Source organism: Cricetulus griseus, chromosome 3, assembly GCF_003668045.3.
Source record: "Cricetulus griseus strain 17A/GY chromosome 3, alternate assembly CriGri-PICRH-1.0, whole genome shotgun sequence".
In the NCBI taxonomy this organism is placed as follows: domain Eukaryota; kingdom Metazoa; phylum Chordata; class Mammalia; order Rodentia; family Cricetidae; genus Cricetulus; species Cricetulus griseus.
In genome coordinates, this window is record NC_048596.1 from 154,647,252 (window position 1) to 154,669,267 (window position 22,016).

The 22,016-nt window shown below is 43.9% G+C and overlaps 1 protein-coding gene across 1 annotated transcript in view; it reads right to left on the minus strand.

The window, feature by feature from the left end:
• Positions 1 to 788: 788 nt before the first annotated feature.
• Positions 789 to 22,016, minus strand: part of Reeld1 (reeler domain containing 1) — a 29,674-nt gene continuing 8,446 nt past the window's right edge. The window contains 12 exon segments of the mRNA XM_035441662.1: positions 789 to 2,462; positions 2,465 to 2,509; positions 2,512 to 2,755; positions 3,652 to 3,715; positions 4,087 to 4,274; positions 4,276 to 4,394; positions 6,199 to 6,319; positions 7,571 to 7,773; positions 8,871 to 8,878; positions 9,159 to 9,237; positions 9,240 to 9,293; positions 9,296 to 9,498. Coding sequence (XP_035297553.1) covers positions 2,404 to 2,462; positions 2,465 to 2,509; positions 2,512 to 2,755; positions 3,652 to 3,715; positions 4,087 to 4,274; positions 4,276 to 4,394; positions 6,199 to 6,319; positions 7,571 to 7,773; positions 8,871 to 8,878; positions 9,159 to 9,237; positions 9,240 to 9,293; positions 9,296 to 9,498 — 1,387 coding nt within the window. The 3' untranslated portion in view covers positions 789 to 2,403.

Genomic DNA, 22,016 nt, shown 5'->3' on the forward strand with positions numbered 1-22,016 from the left:
ACAATGCCTGCTTGTCACATAGGTTCTCACGGTAGAGGAACAGTTTAGTTGGAAGGTGCAATGAATTAAAGATAGCTGTAAAATCGATGCTTGTGCCCCATCAAAAGTGACCTCTATTGTCCCCCGCTCTGAGTGAGGGCTGGTCCTCTGGCTTACTGGCACCAACAGTAGTAGTGCCGGAGTGAGTAAAACTGTATAACATCCAAGGCCACGTCTTAGGAGAGCTGGGACTTCTGGTTATGTGGACTCAGAACCCTTCCTCTGAGAATAACACCATGAAAGAAGCCACAGAGAGGAAGCTGCTGCTCCCCACTTTCATCAGCAGCTAACAGGAGCGCTCCTGGGAGTACGGGTAGATGTCACTGCCCATTCACAATAAGAGAAGAACTTCCCAGCTCCACCCAGGCAGCCCCAGAATCGTGAAACGTCTAAGTGGTGGGGTCAGACTTGATGGCACACAGCTGTAGTCCTAGAACCTAGGAAGTGAGGCAGAAGGATTGGCACAAGTCTGAGATGAGCCTAGACTACCTAGTGACTCCAGGCCAACAGAGTGGGCCTATCTGAAAAATAAATAAAGGAAATTAGTGGTGCTACTGGTTGTCTTAATCTACCACATTTGGGGATACTGTGTTCTATATTAACAGATAAGTGCTACTGAATTTTATTTTCAACATACACACACAGAGACACACAGACACACAGACACACAGACACAGACACACACACACACACACACACACACACAGAGAGAGAGAGAGAGAGAGAGAGAGAGAGAGAGAGAGAGAGAGAGAGAGAGAGAGACTCCCTCTTGTACAGAGAGATCTCACAGGTTTTCATGCATGGTATACACCTGGTGTATCAAGGTGAGCAAACACCACCAGTGGGATCTTTATCTTCATTTTTTGTGAAGAAAAATATAAGAAGGCTCTTTTTGTTAGATGTGTGGGGGGAACATTTGTGACTGTCCCTGGAATACAGTATGTTTGTTTCTTTCCACAATGTTCTTGGAACACATTTGTTTGTGAACATACAAGTTGACTAGGTTTTCATGTACCTAATGATCCAAGCATTGTCTCACCCAAGATGCAGGAGGGCAGGGTCTCTTAGTTAATAACCAACGAGCTAAAATCAGCAGGGAAAAAGCAGAAGCAATACCTTTCTCACATCCAGTTTACACAGTGTCTTTGCAGGTGAGCGGGCACAGTGAGTGAGTATTCTTAGAACCCCTGAGCCTTTCCTCTCCGGGTTATAGGAGCACCAAGGGCAACACCACCAGGTTTCTATCCCCATAAATATCCTGCCTGCTGGTGTGGTTTGTGTCTCCATATTAACACAGATGGTCACTGTGCAATGGGTTTATCTCTGGCAGGGCAGCTAATCCCAATGCATTCTCACACACCGGTACCAGGGTATGTGGTCTTGCAGCTGTTTGTTTGCTATCATGCCAGACCTGCACAGCCCTTGCTAAACCAAATGAAATGTCATAAAGTTAGGAGAACAAATAGTCTTCACCCATGACGTTTTCTTCCTGACACTCTCCGATAAACCAGGGAACAGCTGTTCTTCAAGCTGGCAGGTCATGTTTAACTTCACCTTTGGCAAAGGGCAGCATGGCTTCAAGCTGCTGGGAAACACAAGTCCTTCATCAAGTGTAGAGGTTGGGACGTCCCAGATCCATTGCACCTGATGGAAAGACATCTTGTTCCATTTGGACTCATGGCCTTGCGATGCATGGACACATCCCCAAGTGCACTCCATCACGCCCTCTAAAGCTGTGCTTGCTCTGGGCTGCTCCCGCAGGCTCCTGTGCTTCAGGCAGACAGACTGCCCTCACCTACACCCACCCCACTCAGTTAGGCCTCCAACTAGTTCTGGAACTCTGGCTTTGAAAGGAACACTCCTTTCTGGGTGGTTCAGAGGGGCACAGCAAGGGGTATATGGCTCTTTCTTTCTTGCAAGAGCTAAGCCCCAACACAACTCTTTCAAAGGGCTAGAGATGAGTCTCAGACACCACGGAGAACAGAGCGTCTATTTCTGCAGGTTCCTTAAGGCAACAGAGGAAGCTCCCTGGCCACAGGAGTCTAGTTAATGAGCAGGTTATACAATATTCATTGTGTTGAGTTAAACTCTTCAAACAGAACATCTAATTGCAAGAAGGAAAAAAAAGAACAAAATTACAGGCATTAAGACAACAAAGCTGAAGAAGAACCCCCTCTGTTGATAAACTGCCCTTTTGCTGCTTCCTGCACCAACTGCACACTGACAGGAGGTGCAGGGCATCCCTGGCCTCATCAGGAATTCTTATTAGCTCGATTGTGACTAACACACTTTGTGGAGCCACTGAGGGGCCCAGCCCAAGGGTCTCTTCAGAGGACAGTTTTCTTGTCACTTGCAGAAAGAAATTCAGCTAGACTCCACTTGAACCAAGATGTAGGCATTCACCTGTCTTTTTGACATGTACTCTCCCCTTCATCATTCCTGGCAATAGCATCTGCAGTAGGTTCACTAGTCCAGCAGCCAGGGACACGCCCACGGTAGTTGACAGGCAAATCAGAATTAGTAGCTGAGGAGTCCTGAGCTGGGTCTCCAAGTGGGCACTGGTTCCCTGGAGCCTCATTCCAGGCCTTAGGTTGGTCTTGCTAAGGTATCCCATAACACCCTCCTCCACTCTGTATTCCCAGCAGAGGGCCTTGATGCATCCGAGGGACTCCTGGCTGTGCCAGGGGGATGGAAGCCAGGAGTTGGATTGGCTGCCTCAGCTCCATTCCCAGGGAAGGTTTCAAGAGACCGGAAATGCCGAGGCTTGGCAATATGGGCAGTGTGCAGAGCAGGCCCCCTTGTGGACCTGTTAGAGACTGTCCTCTTGGCCTACAAAAGGAAAATGAAATCAAAGGAGCTGATTTCTGCCTGATTTGCAACTAGACTTGCAACACACTGTGTTCCATAGACTCCAGGCAGCAGTTGAAAAGCTAGCCTCTTGTTTGTCTAGAAGAGTCAGAGTAAAGGACCAAGTACATATGTAACTGTAATTGATGGGGACGGGTAGTTAGTGGAAAGTCCACTACAACATAGGAGCTACTTACAAGGACAAATTTGGGGTCTTTTAAGAGGCTTCCAAACCCAAACAGTGATTGGGGTTATATCATTTTTGTTGACTAAAAGCAATGAAGATGCCTATTTATGGTAGGGTACAGGAGAGAGGACTATTTATTATTACCATAGGTTCCAATAACCTTAAGTGAGAATATTATACCATGTTTTAGTTTGAGATATTTGACTTCTGAGATGCCAAAGGGAAGGTAAATCTTCCAGGTGTATGCTTTATATTGCCCATTGATATGATCACTGGTACCACACATAGTGTTTTGAGGCCAGTGATATAAAAAAGTGGGGTGGGGAGGAGAGGGGGAAAGAGAAATCATTAGGCAAAGTTAAGTGGGAAAGCAAACCCTGAAGCCATCAGTTTTCTACACTTGCCAATAACTTCAGACACTGGAGACGCTGGTATTGATTAGGACAAGGACACTCTGTGCACCATACACTTGCTTTCTCTCTGGCTTCAGCTGCTAATCCATTAGCTCTTTCCCAGCTGGACACTTCCCATTTTGGGGCTAAATTACCAAGCCTCACCCCCTCCAACCTCACTCTTACCTGTTCATCCTTATCCAAGTGCAGGCAAGTTTCCAAAGAATCAAAGCTTAGATCACCCTGAGTCCTAATGGGGATGGGAGGGGGGAAAGGGCTCATAACACACTGGAAGCAGAAAGAAAGCTGTTTCCTGTTGCTGCTGTGTGTTTTGATGAAAGCAGATTTCCCTGGAATAAACCCTCAGTTTGGAGACAGATACCAGATAGGAGAGCTGGGGGAGGGGTATGAGAAGAACAGCCAAGAACTCATGAGTATGGCCGATTGTTTAATACTTATGGCACAAGTTACATTTGCACTTCATATAAAAAGTATATTTTGGATATTAAAAGTGTATTTTATGTATTGCACACACCTCAGAGTTCAGTTTCCCTGAGGTATTATCATACCCAGCTCTTCTAACCAGCAGCTCTGCTTCTATGAAATACATCATACACCTAAGGATAAATTTGGCCACCACCTTTTTTTTTATCAGACTCCTCAACACCCAAGTGGTTAGCCCTGTCCAACTCAGTGGTCCACTCCATCAGCTTTTCCCTATGGTGAGTGCTTGGGATGTAAACAAAGCTGCATAGGGTGCCATCTCTGAGGCTCACAAGCCTCTCAAAACTGTGGACATCCAGGGATGGCTTGTAGGGTTGGGTTGCTCTGTCTTGTGGGTTGCTGGCCACTTGTGTGAAGGTGACTGGGACAGACTCTCTGTTCCCCCCTGGGAACATTGTCATCATAAGCAGAGTCATCTTCAGCTCCTGAGAAGACAAAAGCAAAGATTCTCAGGGTGTCTGTATTAGAGATAAAGGGGCACTGGGGAGGAAGCAGAGACCTGTCACACCCACAGAGACAGGGGCATTCTGGCTAGGATTGGTTGGTACGCAGACCGTGATGACAGGGTAGATAGCGGAGACTTGGATGTGCTTTCAGGGTGATCATGAATGAGAGTCACTGAGTGTCAACATTCAAACAATTGGCACAGTGACATAAACCCTTGGCAAGGTACCAAAGTACCTATTTCTTAACATCCTTTAAAAGAGGAAGTCTCTCACCTTCCTGGACTTGTGCATTCCTAACGACCATTATGAAGGGAATACTGGGACTAATGGACCATTCCCTACCATGATCCTCACAGTAAGGTACCGAAAACCTGACTGGGGCAGTAAGGGATAAAGAGAACAGGCACAACACATGAACAGAACAGTTGGGGGCAGGTGGCTGTGTCCCTCTGACGGAGGGCACCAACCTCAGAACATGCGTATGTGCAGCAGTGTGTGTGCTAATCTTGTACACACTGCTCAATCGTTCATACACATTTGTACTTGCACAGCGCTATCAACAGTCACATCCCAACTGAATCTAACACACATTTACTCAATGCTTCCTCAGCACCGAAATTCCCTGTATCTTTTCATCTCTGCCAAAAACTGCCACTAATTAAAAGAGAAATCAGATATTTTAAAAAAGCCTTAGAACTTTCTGTACTAATATTAACACTAAGCCTCCCTGGTGGCAATAATGACTTCAGCATCTCCCTTGAGTAGAGACAAAATCATTCCCTTCTACGGTCTGATTTCCTATTGGCATCTAACTAATGCTGTTGGGTAAATAGAAAGTTAATGGGTACCCTTTCAATTGTGAGGGCCCAGAGCAACAGAAATGGGCCAGTGGATGGGTAAAAACGAACTACAGACAGAGATTATTGTCTGGATTCAGGAGTCAGCCATTCCTGACTCTGGACAGTGTCCTTGACAACCGTTTCTTTGCTTTGCTTTATTTAAAAAAGACATCTTTTGTTTAAGTGTTATGTGTGCAGGGGAGTTATATGCACACAGTGCTGGTGTCTGCTGCATCCAGAGGCAATGGGTCTCCTGGATTCAGAGTTACAGGTGTTACAGAGTTACAGCCTCTGCCAGAGCACTACACACTCTTAACTGCTGAGCCATCTCTCTAGCCCTGACAATTAGTTTCTTCATTTCTTCAGCAGCATCTGAGGAACAGAGTCAGGTTAGAGCTGCCAAGCAGGAGAGCAGCATGGTTCTTGGCACAGAGGGTCAGCTATGGTGGTGACCAAAATGACAGGCAGTGTTTGTACAGACAGTGTGGTACAAGTTTCTCGGGCCATTGCACAGCACTCCTTTGTTCCAGTGTTTTCTTCTCTCAGAAAGTCGAGGAAAACAGCATCCTAGCTCAGATACATAGTAAATGGACAGTCTGGAATTCCTACAGTCTGGATATTTCCTACAGGCTCACTGCATGCTACAGTTTTTGTTGTGGCTAGAGATGCAGAAATGAGCAGACCTAGAATTGTCTCTAAACCCACAATCTAGGAAGAGAAATCCTTGTGTGACCAACCATAAAAATTCGATAGGATGAGCAGAGCTCAGGAGCAAAACAATTATTCTTCCTGCTGTGCTAGTGTGAACACAGCCCACATCTCCACTCTCCAGCACAACAGCAGTGAGGTGGGGGAGCCAGTAGTTGATAAGTGAGTCCCCGTCTGGGGAAGTGAGTGACTCTCACGCATGGGAGGATGTGTAGAAGGCACCATCTGGCTCTTACCAGACATGGACGTGATCTTGGACCTCTCAGCCTCTAGAACTGTGAGAAATACACTTCTGTTGTTCTTATTATCCAAAAACGAGGCATTGTGCTTCGAGCCTGAATGGACTATGGCACTCGCCTACCAAGAAGAAAAGGGGAGTTTCACCAAGGAGCCATTTGAAAGCCACCCCAGAAGTCATGTAGGTCTTTTATATTTTTTTATTTTATTTTGTCATGTAGGTCTTTAAGGGACAGCAGTTAAGGGTTGTCAGAGGGTTGACACACACTGTTGATCATACCCAATGGGGCGGGACAGGTCCCCAAAGTGTGGTATGGGGGGGTGCTCTGTGGACAGAGATGTTTTAGAAACATATCCACTCTTTCCCAGTTTGAACAAGTTATAAATTTGTACTAGAATGTTATTAAAGAATTTGTTTCACTCATACCTGCCAGCACACCCCCACACACAATCCTTTCCCTTGGGAGTCACTAGTATTCATGTACCTAGGTGGGAAAAGCAGGACTGCAGAGGGAGGGACATGGGTGGCACCATGGCACCCTGTTGGCTACCGAGGCTGGCACCGGATACTGCAGAATGGTACCGGTCTGCCAGCATGCCAGGCAGACATCCTAGAGGCTGGGATTCCCACATGAAGTGTGGTGTTTCTTCTAAAGCCTCATTCCCACCTTGCTCACACTAAAGCAGGCCTGGTTATACTTGGAATTGGAATGCAATATCTGCCTGACTTATCAAATAAGGTATGCCACGTTAAAGATAGGTCAGGTGTGGGGCACTGGATAACCCGGCATGGTGGTGACTGCCTGGAATCCTGGCACTTAGGAAATGGAGGCAAGAGGATCCAAAGTTCAAGGTCATCTTTGGTGCATAGTAATGTTGAGGCCAGTCTATCTAAAACATAACTATTTTAATTGTGTGGGATTTTTACAATACAAAAAAGGGGTTAAAGAGAGAAAGAGGCAGAAGAGGGCAAGAAGGAGGAGAAATGGGGAGGGAGAGGATGAGGAAGAGGAAGGGAGGGAGAAGAGGAGGAGCTCATCTCCTAACTTCACGATCCAAAGGAACACTGAAACATTGTGCTACCTGCAAGCACAGAGTTCTTCCAAGAAGGTGTGTGGTATCTTCTGGTTTTGTAGCGGTTTTACTACTCTCACTCTGGGGGCCCAACTTAATTTAGTGTATTAAGTTAATAAAACCTGTTTGCTGCAACAATGCTGAACATGCAAGTGCCCCCCTACCCCCACCCCCACCCCCACAACCACCATCATGTCCCTGGAGGCAACTGCAGTTGCTCAGGGAGGTGTATTTGCTAGTTTGTGGGGACAGGAACCTGCAATGGTAAACTACAAATAGAAATAGAACACTTTAAAATGATGATGACAGCCAGGCTTGTGAGCAACTGGCAAGCAGTACCCAGTACAGTTCCTTCAGCAGCATCTGCCCTCTCCAAGGAGCTAGTGCTGGTGATCTGGGCTGCGTGTGGTGGACATTGGCAGAGTGGCCTCCACTATGTGTCGGTTGAGACACAACAGATAATTCAACCCTGGCCCAGTAAACAAAACACGATTTGATGACTGATAGCAGAAACAAAACCAGGGATCCATAGATTGAGTTTCCAGTAAGTAATTCCCTAGACTACCCCATACAGAGAGAGAACATGTTAGAAGCTAGAGAACAAGAGTCTAAATGCACAGAACTGTCTTCCTGTGGATGACATCACTCCTTTAAAATAGCCACCAGTTTCCCCTCCTGGGTAAATACAGGTGTCTAGGGAAAATCAGTTGCATGGGATTACCACCAAAACAAAACAAAACACCACCAAAGATTGCTTCACTTTGATCAAAGAGTGTCTTCTTGGGTTGTTTAGACTCAACTGAAAGGTTTTCACCTTCAACTCTTCAACCACTACCAGCCCCTTGATGACACACAGTTAACTGTATTGTTAAGGAGTGCACAAGCCAGTTGTGGTGGATCCTGCTTGTGACTCCAGCACTCAGAGCCATCAATCCCCAGGACCCACACTATGGCACTATGGAAGGAGACTGACTCCAGCATGCCCTGATCTCCACACCTACACTGTGCGTGCACACACACACACACACACACACACACACGCACACGCACACGCACACGCACACGCACACGCACACGCACACGCACGCACTAAATAAGTAAATAAATGTAATAAAATCAAATCTCATTTTGAGTGACAGCAACACTGATGCAGCACTGGGTAAGAACTTTATACAGTATGTATACAGTCTAAGCACCAGGTTACAATTCTGAGGCATTGGCCTAAATAACCTCTCTGTCAGTCTCATAAAGCCCTATGAGGTACATGCTGGGATTACGATGCTGAGTTTTGTTTTAATGTGTGTATACATGTGTGTACACATTTATGTGAGTATTGGTTTATGTGTGTGCATGCGTGTGTACATGTGGGCTGCATGTGTGTAGGTGAGAGGTCAGTTCTGGGTGTCATTCATCAGGCACTGTCCACCTTGCTGTTTGGCACAGAGAAGCTGACACAGATGGGCTAGGTGGCCACAGCGCCCTGGAATCTGCTGGTCTCTGCCTGCACAGTGCTGGGATTACACGCGGGCTGCCATGCCCACTTTTAACATGTGTCCTGGGGATTGCTCTCAGGTCCTCATGCCTGTGCAGCCAGGACTTGACAGGCTGAGCTGTCTTCTCAGCCCTGCTTTTTCTTTGAGATGGGCCATTGCTATTGCATTAGCTGAGAAGAAGGGGATATCACATCCCAGGACTGAAGATGCGGGCCCAGGGAGACTGGGGACAGAATTCTGCTCTAGTTATGCTCTGTGCAGGCTCCCTAATGTAGTCAGCCACAGGAACCAGCACCTGTTCTAAAACAGCTATGGGGGAAGAGAAATCTGAAAGGGGGAAAAGGGACTCCCACCGCAAAGTAAGTGGGCTCGGTTACACTGTGCTCTCTTACAGAAATCTAATGTCCCCCACAGGTTGGGCAGGAGCTTTCCTCAAGAAAAAGAGCTTCCTCTTCCGGGTCTTGTCAGACTGTCTGCCTCTTCAAAACAAGTCATCAGTTTACAATGGGGAGAAGTGGAGACAAAGTGCCAACTGTCTGGTCAGCAGTCACTGTGTGTGCTTGCAGCAGAAACCCCAGGAAGTCTTGACTGCGTCTCACAGACACTGCAACAGAAAGCAACAGTTCAAAGTGGCATGCTCCACTCAGTCGCACTGCTACTTCCAAGACTGGAAGTCCAAGTCCACACCTTCCCTTCGGAGCCAGCAGTTCATTAGTGGGGAAAACTGAACTCCTATTTCATGCCAAAATAACAAGGTGTAATAAAGGGCTGGGAAGATGACTCAGGGGTTAAGGACAATTGCTCATGTCAGGCAGCTTAAAACAGCCCATAGTTCCAGTTCCAGGGGATCTGATGGCCTCTCTGGACACCATAGGCACCTGCACACACACAGGGTATAGTCTCACATACATACACACACAGGGGTGGGGGGCAAGAAATATTTTTAAAATTCCTACAAACATTAGTTTTGTTTTCTTTTAAAAATAATGAAGATTCTCTTTAAGCAAAACCCATTTGCCATAACAGAAAGTGGAGACAAAACAGGGTTTCCACCCCGAGAACTATCTGGTTTTCATTCACTTATCTATTTTTAACACTTGATTATAATGAAGCACAAATGAAGACCAGCTAGTCTAAGGAAGCCACTCACACAGGCACTTACTTCCCCAGTACCAAACTCTGAGTGTCTCAGTGAAGTTCTACACAGTGAGGTCAGCCAGTCTATACAGTGAGATAGGTCAGTCTATACAGTGAGGTCAGCCAGTCTATACAATGAGGTCAGCCAGTCTAAAGCCATGGAACTTAGCTTGGTGCTTTAAACTTTAACTATCAATTACATTTTATGGACTTATCTACTACATACAAACAAAACAAAACAAAACAAAACAAAACAAAACAAAACAAAATTTGACAGAGTTCAAACTAGAAAACCAAGGAGAATGAAAAAAACACTATTGTTTATATTAAAAAACTGAATGTAGATAAAATCAAAGATAAATGATGGGCTAAGAAAACTATTTGTAACATATAAGACAGATAATATGTGAAATTTAGATGAAGATACATCACAGAGGTAGAGTCTTTGCCTGGCTCATGACATATATAGATAGAATGGTTAATTATTATACTTAAGAAAATTAATATACATACATATATAAGTATAAATATATAAAGTTTAACCTCCCCAAAATGATGACATAGTATAAACAGAAAATATAATAAGCTCAGGCACCATTTAAAAAGTATTTTTGGGACAACAAGATGGCACAGCAAATAAGGGTGCTTTTTGCTAAGCCTAATGACCTAAGTTTGACTCCTAGAACATAAATGGTGGAAGAACCCACTCCTGCAAGTTGTCCTCTGACCTCCATACTCAAGCATGCATGCACAGACTCACACACACTAATGTAATAAAAAGGTATTTATAAACAAGGTGCTATTCTTATCTATTATATTAGCAAATACTAAAATGTGTGATATTCAAACTAAGATTGGTAGGACTTTGGAAAAACTACATTACTTGCTCACAAGCACTAGACCTCTAACCCTTTTAACTGTCAGGACCTAACAACACCCTCCATTATGTAAAAAGAAGTTCTCTTTGATGCATGCTAGAATATCAACAGCCTTAAAACATAGACCTGAAAAAAGCCAGAAGCAAAAACAACATGTCCCAGGCGCTTCCTAGGAATTATTAGAGAGTGCCTAGTAGGTGATGGAGCAGTCTCAGGGGAGGCACCTGACCTCCCTTGACCATGTTCTGTCACAAGGCCCCTGGAGAATGTACCCAGAGTCCTTGTTGGCAGCAGAGTTTTCTTTCTTCTTTTTTCCATTCATTTATTTAGCTCATAAATAAAGTCATGCACAATTACGATACAGAATACAGTATGTTCACAATGGCATGGCTAAATTAAACCAGTTAACACGTTATATCACACATATTCATCATTTTTGTTTTGAGAACACTTAAAGTATTTGAGAACACTATCTCACAACTTTTAAAATATAGCATATTGTTATCAACCATATTTATGATGCTCTCAGTAGACCTCAAGACTTCAGAGAGTCCATGCCTCTTGTCCAACTGCAGTTTTATATCCTTAAACCAATCGTTTCCCCATTGTTAAAAGACCCACATAGAAGCCTAATAGCCACAATTCTGCTCTCTGTTCCCATAAGTTCATCATTTCTAGGTTACACATAAAATTGAAATTGTGTGACATTTGTCTTCCAGTGTGTCACTTTTTTTTTTTTTTGGGCAAGCATAAAACTTTACTACTTACTAAAGATGAAATCAAATTTGCATGCACAGGTGAGCACTCACTGAAACACCTTGGATTCATCACATATTTGAGTTTCAATTAACATATATATATTCTCTCTCTATATATATATTCTCTCTCTCTATATATATATATATATAGAGAGAGAGAGAGAGGGAGAGAGAGCAATAATGGCAATATGTTATGCATCAATAGCAGCAACAGCTTTTCCAGGTTCTGCAGCCATTTGAACAAAATTGTAGAGACATCCAGCACACTCCATTTAAAAACGAAAACAAAAACAAACAAACAACAACAACAAAAAAGTAAAAAACAAAATCCCAGAAAACAGCACAGTTCTGTTACTCTTGTGGTACTTGGCACCATTTTTTTTTTTTTAATTAGCTTCTCAGTCATCATCTGGAAGGAAACCATTCTGAGCAACATCATTAAAAACAGCTCTGATAAAGCACGGTCACTACTATGTATCATAAAGCAGGTCCACATATGAGTGAGTACATATCATGTTTGTCTTTTTGTGATTGGGTTACCTCGCTCAGAATGGTTTCTTCGAGTTCCATCCATTTTCCTGCAAATTTCAAGATTCCATTGTTTTTTTTCTGCTGAGTAGTACTCCATTGTGTAAATGTACCACAATTTCTCTATCCATTCTTCGGTTGAGGGGCATCTAGGCTGCTTCCAGTTTCTGGCTATTACAAATAATGATGCTATGAACATGGTTGAACAGATGTCCTTGTTGTATGAATATGCTTCTTTTGCCTAGGAGTGGAATTGCTGGATCTTGTGGTAGACTCATTCCTATTTTCTTGAGGAGTCGCCATACTGATTTCCACAGTAGCTGTACAAGTTGGCACACCCACCAGCAGTGGAGGAATGTTCCTCTTTCTCTGCATCCTCTCCAGCATAAACTGTCATTGGTATTTTTGATTTTAGCCATTCTGACAGGAGTAAGATGGTATCTCAAAGTTGTTTTGATTTGCATTTCCCTGATGACTAAGGATGTTGAACACTTTCTCATGTGTCTTTCAGCCATTTTAGATTCCTCTATTGAGAATTGTCTATTTAGTTCTGTACCCCATTTTTTAATTGGGTTGTTTGGTGTTTGGGGGACTAGCTTCTTGAGTTCTTTGTATATTTTGGAGATCAGCCCTCTGTCAGATGTGGGGTTGGTGAATATCTTTTCCCAGTCTGTGGGCTGCCGTTTTGTCTTGCTGACTGTCTCCTTTGCCTTACAGAAGCTTCTCAGTTTCAGGAGGTCCCATTTATCAATTGTTGACCTCAGTGTCTGTGCTACTGGTGTAATGTTCAGGAAGCGGTCTCCTGTACCGATTAATTCAAGGGTATTTCCCACTTTGTCTTCTAATAGGTTCAGTGTAGCTGGATTTATGTTGAGATCTTTGATCCATTTTGACTTAAGTTTTGTGCAAGGCGATAGGCTTGGGTCTAACTGCAGTCTTCTACATGTCTGCAGCCAGTTATGCCAGCACCATTTGTTGAAGATGTTCTCTTTGTTCCAGTGTATAAATTTGGATTTTTTGTCAAAAATCAGGTGTTCATAGGTGTGTGGGTAATATCAGGGTTTTCAATTCTATTCCATTGGTCTACCTGTCTATTTTTGTGCCAATACCAAGCTGTTTTCAGGACTATAGTTCTGTAATAGAGTTTGAAGTCAGGGATGGTGATGCCTCCAGAAGTTCCTTTATTGTATAGGGATGTTTGGCTATCCTGGGTCTTTTGTTTCTCCACATAAAGTTGAGAATTGTTCTTTCAAGGTCTGTGAAGAATTGTATTGGGATTTTAATGGGGATTGCATTGAATCTGTAGATTGTTTTATGGCAAGATTGCCATTTTACTATGTTGATCCTACCTATACAAGAGCATGGGAGATCTTTCCATTTTCTGGTATCTTCTTTAATTTCTTTCTTTAGAGACTCAAAATTCTTATGTTACAGGTCTTTCACTTTTTTGGTTAGTGTTACTCCAAGGTATTTTATGTTGTTTGTGGCAATTGTAAAGGGTGATGCTTCTCTGATTTCTTTCTCCACCAATATGTCATCCATATATAGTAGGGCTACAGATTTTTTTGAGTTAATCTTGTATCCTGCCACTTTGCTGAAGGTGTTTATCAGCTGTAGGAGTTCCCTGGTTGAGTTTTTCGAGAGTTTTCTTTCAAAACACAGATCTAACAGGTGCCTACAGAGGAGAGAGTAAATGACACTCCTAGGCCTAGCCACAAACTCCCGCTTCCACCGTAGATCTAGAGAGCATGTCATACCATCTGTCTCCATGAACCCTGAAATACCATGCACTCACCTGGCACACAGTTCTTCAGGCTGGGTGGGACAGCTCTCAGGCAGAGTTGCACAGACACACCCTAGAAACAGTTTTTTTTTTTTTTTTCCCTTCCCCAGTCTATCCCCTAACAGAGAGCCCAGCAGCTGTCACCATTAATCCTTAGTGCCAACAGGAACCATTCTTCCTTGTCTAAATCCAACCTAAATTCCATGACTTTTCTCTAGAAGCACATTTGGACCCTCCGTCTCTAACCTCAGCTTTGCTCAAGGATTGGAGAAGGTGTAAAAAGAGTTTGGCAGATGTCTCCATCTTGGTTTGTCTGCCAAAGAGAGGATGTTTGAATCTAACACCCCTAACACTCTCTGCTTCCTGGGTCAATGTGGGGTGAACAAGTTACTCCAGGGACTGACACCCGACAGCCAAGCTTGGCCCAGAAAGTTTCGCATGGAGTACTTCTTTCACATGTGTTACACACAAACTTTAGAAATCACCTGATCTGGGCAGAGAAGTTCATGCCTGTAATCCAAGCATTAAGTAGCTAGAGTAGAAAGATATCTAGTTGAAGGCCAGCCTTGGCTACCTGTCAAGACTGACGCTGTCTCAAAAAACTAAACAAAACAAGCTGGGCATTTAAAACTTGTTTAATTCCCCAGCACTTAGGAGGCAAAGACAGGTGGATCTCTGAGACTGAGGCCACCCTGCTCTATACAGTGAGTTCCAGAACAGCCAGGGCTATATAGAGAGACCCTGTCTCTAAATAAATGAAATAAATAAACAAATACCAACCCAGAATCCCCCCCAGTAATAGCAGAACCTTAGAATAATTAGTTTCAAAATGGGTCCCTGGGGACAACACAAGTACCTGCATTGTCATTGCAGCAGTGCCAGATGATAAAGAGGAACAGACTAGGGTGTCAGCAGGTAGCTTTGGTAGGATTTGATACCCCACTGACTGCAGGGTGTCACTGAGAGAACCCTAGGATTGATGGTGTGAGTGACATGGGGTAAGAGACTTGTTCTGGAGAGAGTGACTGTTTCCTCACTAGGCACCTAGTCTCCACCTCAGAAAACCCCAAGGAAAGGAGTGACAGCCTGCAAAGCACTAGTTGAGAGACTCCCTTCTTTAGACTTCCATTGCCAGTGTAAATGAGACTATGAACACTCAGGGAATTTGATCTTCTGTGACCTAGGACTGCAGTACTCCCCGACACAGAAAGAAACCAAATGCATTAAATCCAAGGCCTCTGACTTTCTACCCCACTAGGATGGAAGAAATCTCAATCCTTGTGAAATCATGAGAAAATTGAAAAGGTCTAGAAAGCCTTCCCATCACTGCCATTCACTGTTTTCTAAACTCACAAGGTCATCTGGAGACAGCATAAAGGCTTCTGTGTAAGAGGAAGTCTAAAGTTGTGGCCCGCGGTTCATTCAGGCGATGCTTCATCTCTCCTTTCACACAGGTGACATTTCTTTTGACAACAAATAAAGAACAACAAAACACAGAAAGCAACTCTACATCAATATTGAAAAGAAACTGAATGAAGCCACATGTACAACACATTTTACTGTATGTCTTGTAAAACCAAAACTAATGCCATTCATTTTAGGCTATCTATATACTGAATGGTATATTTCTCTCTCTCTCTCTCTCTCTCTCTCTCTCTCTCTCTCTCTCTCTCTCTCTCTCTCTCTCTCTAGTTTTTCAAGACACGGTTTCTCTGTGGTGTTGGAGGCTGTCCTGGAATAGAAATAATATTTCATATGCAACCAGTGCAAAATACTATTAGCAAGATACTCTGCACTTTTTACATAGTAGTCTACTTTTAAAAGATTTTTATGTGTATGAGTGTTTTGCCTATGTACATGGGTGCACTACATTCATAAAATCCCATGGAGCCAGAAGAGGGTATCAGATCTCCTACAACTGGAGTTACAAGGAGCTGTGAGCTGCCATGTGGGTGCTGGGAACTGAACTCCAATCCTCTGTGAGAACAGCAAATGCTCTTAACCACTGAGCCATCCGTACAGGTCCTCAGTATCTATATTTTACTTGTACCACATCTCAGTTCAGAGCCAAATGTCAGGTGCTCAGGAAGCACACTCAGCAGGTGGTGGCACCAGTGTGTCAGGGAAAGTGGGTGAGTAGAGGTGATGCTGTGGACTCAGGCCTGACAAAATGTGTATTGTGAGGTAATGTGTCCTGGAGACCCAAACAGTAAATATAACAGCACGTGTGCACAGTGCTTACATGGAAAAGGAACTAGTTCAGAAAGTAGCTAATAAGTTACCTCACTGAAGCAGCAACCGAGGTCTACAATGCTGTTTTCCAGTTTATAGGTGAGGTATGATTCCCAGCCCTCCCACATCTAGCCCAACGTTCTCAGAGCTTTTAAGTTATGACACATAGGGTTCCTCAGGGAGACTTGGCTTCTGAGTAGTATTGCATTCTCATCTACAGGACAAAAATAAAGATAATTCTATACTCATACACCAAGATGCTCGTAACATGTCAATGAGATAGAAAACCATACAAAGTTAGCATGCCCATAGGGGATGATGCACAGGAAGGGCCAAACACACTTGTCTAGGGAGGGTGCTGGTGCTCCACAGAGGCATCCTGCAGCCCCCGGGGAGCTGGTAGAGTGTGACGTCAGAGACAGAGAGCGAGCGAGTGAGCGAGAGCGAGAGAGAGAGAGAGAGAGAGAGAGAGAGAGAGAGAGAGAGAGAGAGCAGTGAGCAGGGCTCTAGTCTGATCTCTATGGACACTCAGCTGTGCGCTTCTAAGAAGTAAGAAAGCATCGCTTTTCTTTCCAGAATCTGTTGGAGATCATTTCATACTAGCAGTTTAGCTGGACTTGACATATTTGCAGGACAAAATCCATTACACTGTCATCCCTCGGCCCTGACTAGAACAGTTATATTAATGCCACACACAGGAAAGTCTTGTGGCGAGTTCTGTGGTTATAAATCAGACATTTTGTGTTTTTTGGCAAATCACTTAACTTCTCTGGGTTGTCCTAGGTATAAAATAAAATGTATGAATGGAATAATCACTTAGATTTATTCTAGTGAGAGAACTATACATGTGCTTAATGCATTTTAGACACAAAAATGGAAGAATGAGCTGCCCTTAAGACATATTTACATGGGTTCAGGTCTGGTCCATAATCACCACAACACCTTCTGAATCACTCCTGGTTTGAGAGCATCCTCAGACAGCACGGTGCTGTTGGGCTCATGATTCCAGGTGGCTCTAGAGCTGTTCTTCACAGTCCCAGGGGAGCACACCTGCAGGGCCTCATCGGGACATGTTTTCTCTTCATTCTGTGGTCATGAACTTCCACTGAAAACGACCAATGTTTTTATATGGATATTACTGACTTCAGTACCTTTATTATAATGAACATTTTATGTTTTTGTAGATTAAAATGGAAGTAAATAAAAATTCCCATAGATTTTTGAGGTGCTCAGATCGTCACTAAAAAAGAAATTTCCACATTTCTTTTCGAGATCGACTTTCATTTTGCCTGTTTTCTAGGCAAAATTCTTACACTTTCTACCATTAAAAACCAGAATAGAAGAAAAAAGAAAACCTAGACTAGTTTAGTGCTAGTCTGTTCACTTATCCTATCTTTCGCTCTCCTTGTTAAGTGATGCAGATATACAATGTTTACACTAACATGGGGACTTTTGCTTCTTTTTCTTTTCTTTCTTTTTTTCCTTCTTTCCTTCCTTCCCTCCCTCCCTCTCTCTTTTCCTCTCTTCCTTTTCTTTGGTATGCTGAAGACAGAACTCAGGCCTGGTGTGTACTAGACTAACACTCTACCACTAAGCCGTATTCCCTGTCCACCATTCCCATTTGAATGGCTACAATCTGTAAAGCCTCATGGACGTATGCTGTTGATAATAAGAAACTATCAACAGGACTTCTCTAGAAGGTGAAGTATGGGCATATGGGTATCATCCAAGCGCTCTCTCAGGAGGCTGAGGCAGGGTGCTGGACAGTCAGAGGCCAGACCAGGTTTCATGAGTGAGTCCAAGGTGAATTCCGGAGACAGTGACCCCCCATCCCCCAACCCCCCAACAGAACTCTGAAGTCAGGCAGCAAATGTCATCTGTACAACCTTGGGTAAGATCATACGGAAAAGCCCCAGTTTTCCCATCTGTAAAACAGGGCAAGAATTCACTTTCTCACACGGATGTAGTAAAGACCAGGCACTGTAGCGTGGTTAGAGGCTGTCGTCAGAAGAAAGATAAAAACCACATTACCAGGGTCTGAGATGCCAGAACAACTCAATTAAAAAAGCAAGAGAAGTTGGCCATGTCTGGAGTTTGGATAAATGGGAGGGAGTGAACAGACCAGCAGAGGGGAGTTGGAAGGAGGGTATAAAGGCTGTAGGGTCGGCAGTTTGTTGTAACTATCCAGACGTAAAATGGGGCTCCCCATACCCCTCAACTGAGTTGCTAATACAGGAAACAGAAGTAAAAGGCAGAACCCACAGCTTTGGAAACTGCTTGTTAAAGAGGCTAAGGAGGGGTCAAAAGTGACTGGCATTTAGAAAGCCTGGAAAACAATACAATCAATACAGTGTCCGAACGGGACGCATTGGTGGCAGTCAGGGTTACAAATGGTGGAAGTGTGGTCTGAGCCTTCATTCTCCAGGCAACCTTTTTCTAAATGGCAACAAGACCAGGTCGAATGCTGGGGCCTATAAAGGTGAATAGCGGTCCTCTCTGTCTCTCTAGAGCTGGCAATGGAGGCTAGGGAAACATCAGAAAATTACCAACAACAGATAAGGACTAGGAGAGATGTGCCACATGCTTACAGCAGCATACAAAGAGAAGATCCTGGGGTGCAGAGAGGATTACCTGTTCCCTTTAAAAAGCGCTCAGTGTGGCACTGTTGAGGGACTCTGGTGAACCTCTCCATCTGGTCTGTGACCGTGTATCATTGCTGTATGTGCACTAGAGCCCCCTGTAGGGACCTGGCCTACCACTGCCCTGACTGCAGCTCCAGGTCTGCCTTTTCAGGAAGCCTAGCTCCCTGCCCTGATGAGCAGGAGCCATCTCAGTCCCAGGACATCAGTACCATAGCGCAGTACCAAGTACTCTGTAAATTACATGTTGAATAGTTTAGCAGGTCTGAGCAGATGGCAGGATGGAGAAAAGCACTTGCTACACAGGAATGAGGACCCAGTTTGGATCCCCAGCACCCATGTAAAAGCCAGATGTTGCAGCATGCACCTATAGTCCCACACACAATAATAATGTAACTGGAGGCATTTCTCTATTCAGAAGTCTGTGATTTTCATGGACTCACACAGCCAGCACTTTGGTCTAATTCTCACCACTACCCTATAAAGTTTCCTGATGAGGAACAGAAAGGTTGACTTGTGTGACATCACAGGGCTAATCAGGAGCTGAGCTCTAGGCCCCTGCAGAACAGTTCTAGGCCATCCCTCTGACCTCTCTACAGTTCAAAGGGCCATTGTATGGTGTGGTGATTCTTGGGGGCTTATTAAAGACATGAGTTCAGTTTCCTATTTCTCTAACCATGGCAAAGGTCTGGAGAAAACCTGGACCTTTCTCTCACTGCAGACCTGGCATTCTAAAAGATAAGCCCACCACCAACTGGTAAACTGACTATGGAGCGTTTGTCCCGAGTCTGTATAGGTAAAAACCACATAACTTCCCTTCCAGAGTACTCATTATGGTATTGGACATTTGCCCAAGGCTAATTTTCTCAGAGAACACTTTTAAGTGGTGAGAATATTTTTCGTTGTCTCTTTGTTAAAATTAAGATAGCACTAATGTTTGAGAATCTAAATATCATCCCCCTGCTTTCACTTATCATCCATAACAAGGGCAGTCACAGCACAAAGATATGGTCTAGGGCTGGGGACAAGGCCAGGGATAAAGTGAGCACTTGGCACACATGAGACCCTGGGTCCAATCTCTAGCTAAGAGAGAAGGAAAGAAAAAAGTGGAAGAAGAGAAAAGGGGAGGGAAAGCTAGGCTCCCTATCTGCCGTGGTAAGAAATAAATGGGTTCATCCTTCATCTTGCTTGATCATGGGGAATGCCAAAATCCCAAATGTCAAAGTCCTGGTTAATACTTGTACATTTTCTTCTTTCAATATAGGTTTTCAACACAGGCTACACCCACCAGAAAACCAGGTAAGGCTGCCCACAGACCTTTTCTCTCAGTTCCCCCAGATCCAACCCCCCAGGCTCATATCTAGCACTGAAACAGAACGCCACTTGCAGCCTTCTCTCACCCCTGCCCACATTTCCTGTGGATCCCACAAACCACCCCCTCCTAGACTCCCTTATCCCACTTGTGGCTATGTCCCAGACCCCAACCCAACAGGCACTCCCACTAACCCAAGAGCAGCTCCTCCCAGGGCAACAGGCTGAAGGCAGAAGCAACCCCCATTTCATCCCCAGCTCTGTAGGTAGAAACCTGCTGTAATCTGCATTTCCTCTGACCCCATCCCCAATGGATCAGAAAGACTTTCTCCTCCAACCTTCCTTCCCCTAACTCATCCCACTATCCCAGCCTCCAGCAGGAGCAAGTATTCCCTGTGAACACACCAGCTGAGCAGGCCAGGGAAACAGGTAACATACAGCCATCAAACTCTCCAAAAATCTAGAGAGGAAACAGAAACCAAGGAACAAAAACACCCATCCAACAAATATGAATCCAGAAATCAGCACCCAGATATATAATTATCCCAAACCCAGATGCCTAAACACCAGCATGAAAACATAATCAGTAATAGCCAGGGCAATCAATATGTCTTCACTGGAGCCCAGTTATCTTACCACAGAAGGCCCTGAATATCCCAACATTACTGAAGCACAAGAAAATACCTGGCTACTAACTATATGAAGATGACAGAGGTCCTTAAAGAGGAAATGAATAAATCCCTTAAAGGAACCCAGGGAAGCACAAACAAACAATTGGTGGAATAAATACATCCCCTAAAGATAAAGCCAAGAAAAAACAAACAGTTGAAGGAAACTAATAAAACTGTTCAAGACCCGAAAATGAAACTAGAAGCAATAAAGAAAATACAAACTGAGGGAATTCTGGAAATGAAAAATTTAGGAATTCAAACAGGAACTCAGAGGCAAGCTTCACTAACAGAATACAAGAGATGGAAGAGAGAGTCTCAGGTGTTGAAGATACGATAAAAGAAATGGATACATTGGTCAAAGAAAACATTAAATCTAAAAAACTCCTGACACAAAACATCCAGGAAATCTGGGACACTATGAAAACACCAAACCTAAGAATAAGGAATAGAGGAAGAAGAATCTCAGCTCAAAGGCCCAGAAAATATTTTAAACAAAATCATAGAAGAAAAATTTCCTAACCTAAAAAAGGACATGTCTATAAAGGTACAAGAAGCTTACAGAACACCAAATGGATTGGACCAGAAAACAAAGTCCCCTCTCCATATGATAATCAAAACACTAAACATAGAGAACAATGAGATATTATTAAAAGCTGCAAGGGAAAAAGACCAAGTAAATATAACGGCAGACCTATGAGAGCTACACCTGACTTCTCAATGGAGACTCTGGTGTTGGTGTTTTTTATTCTTCACTCTTTTGGCTTTTTTTTTGTTGTTGTTGTTATTTTTGGGGGCCTGTGACCCAGCTCCCAAATCAATAATACACACGGAGTCTTAGTCTTACTTATGAATGCCAGGCCTTAGCTTGGCTTCTTTCTTGCCAGCTTTTCTTAACTTAAATTATCTCCATCTACCTTTTGCCTTGGGGCTTTTATCTTTATCTATTCCTGTATACCTTTTCTTTCCTTCTTACTCCATGTCTGGCTGTGTAGTTGGGTGGTTGGCCCCTGAAGTCCTCCTCCTTCTCTCGTTCCCCGATCCTTTTTCTCTCTCCCAGATGCCGCCTCCTATTTATCCTCTCTGCCCACCGGTCCCACCTGTTTCTCTCTCCTGCCTCACTAATGACCGATCAGCTCTTTATTAGACCATCAGGTATTTTAGACAGGCACAATAACACAGCTTCACAGAGTTAAACAACATAAACAAAAGTCACACACCTTAAAATAATATTCCCCAACAAGACTCTAGAAGCCAGAAAGGCCTATACAGCTGTGCTGCAGATTCTTAAGAGATCACAGAGACCCACATCCGAC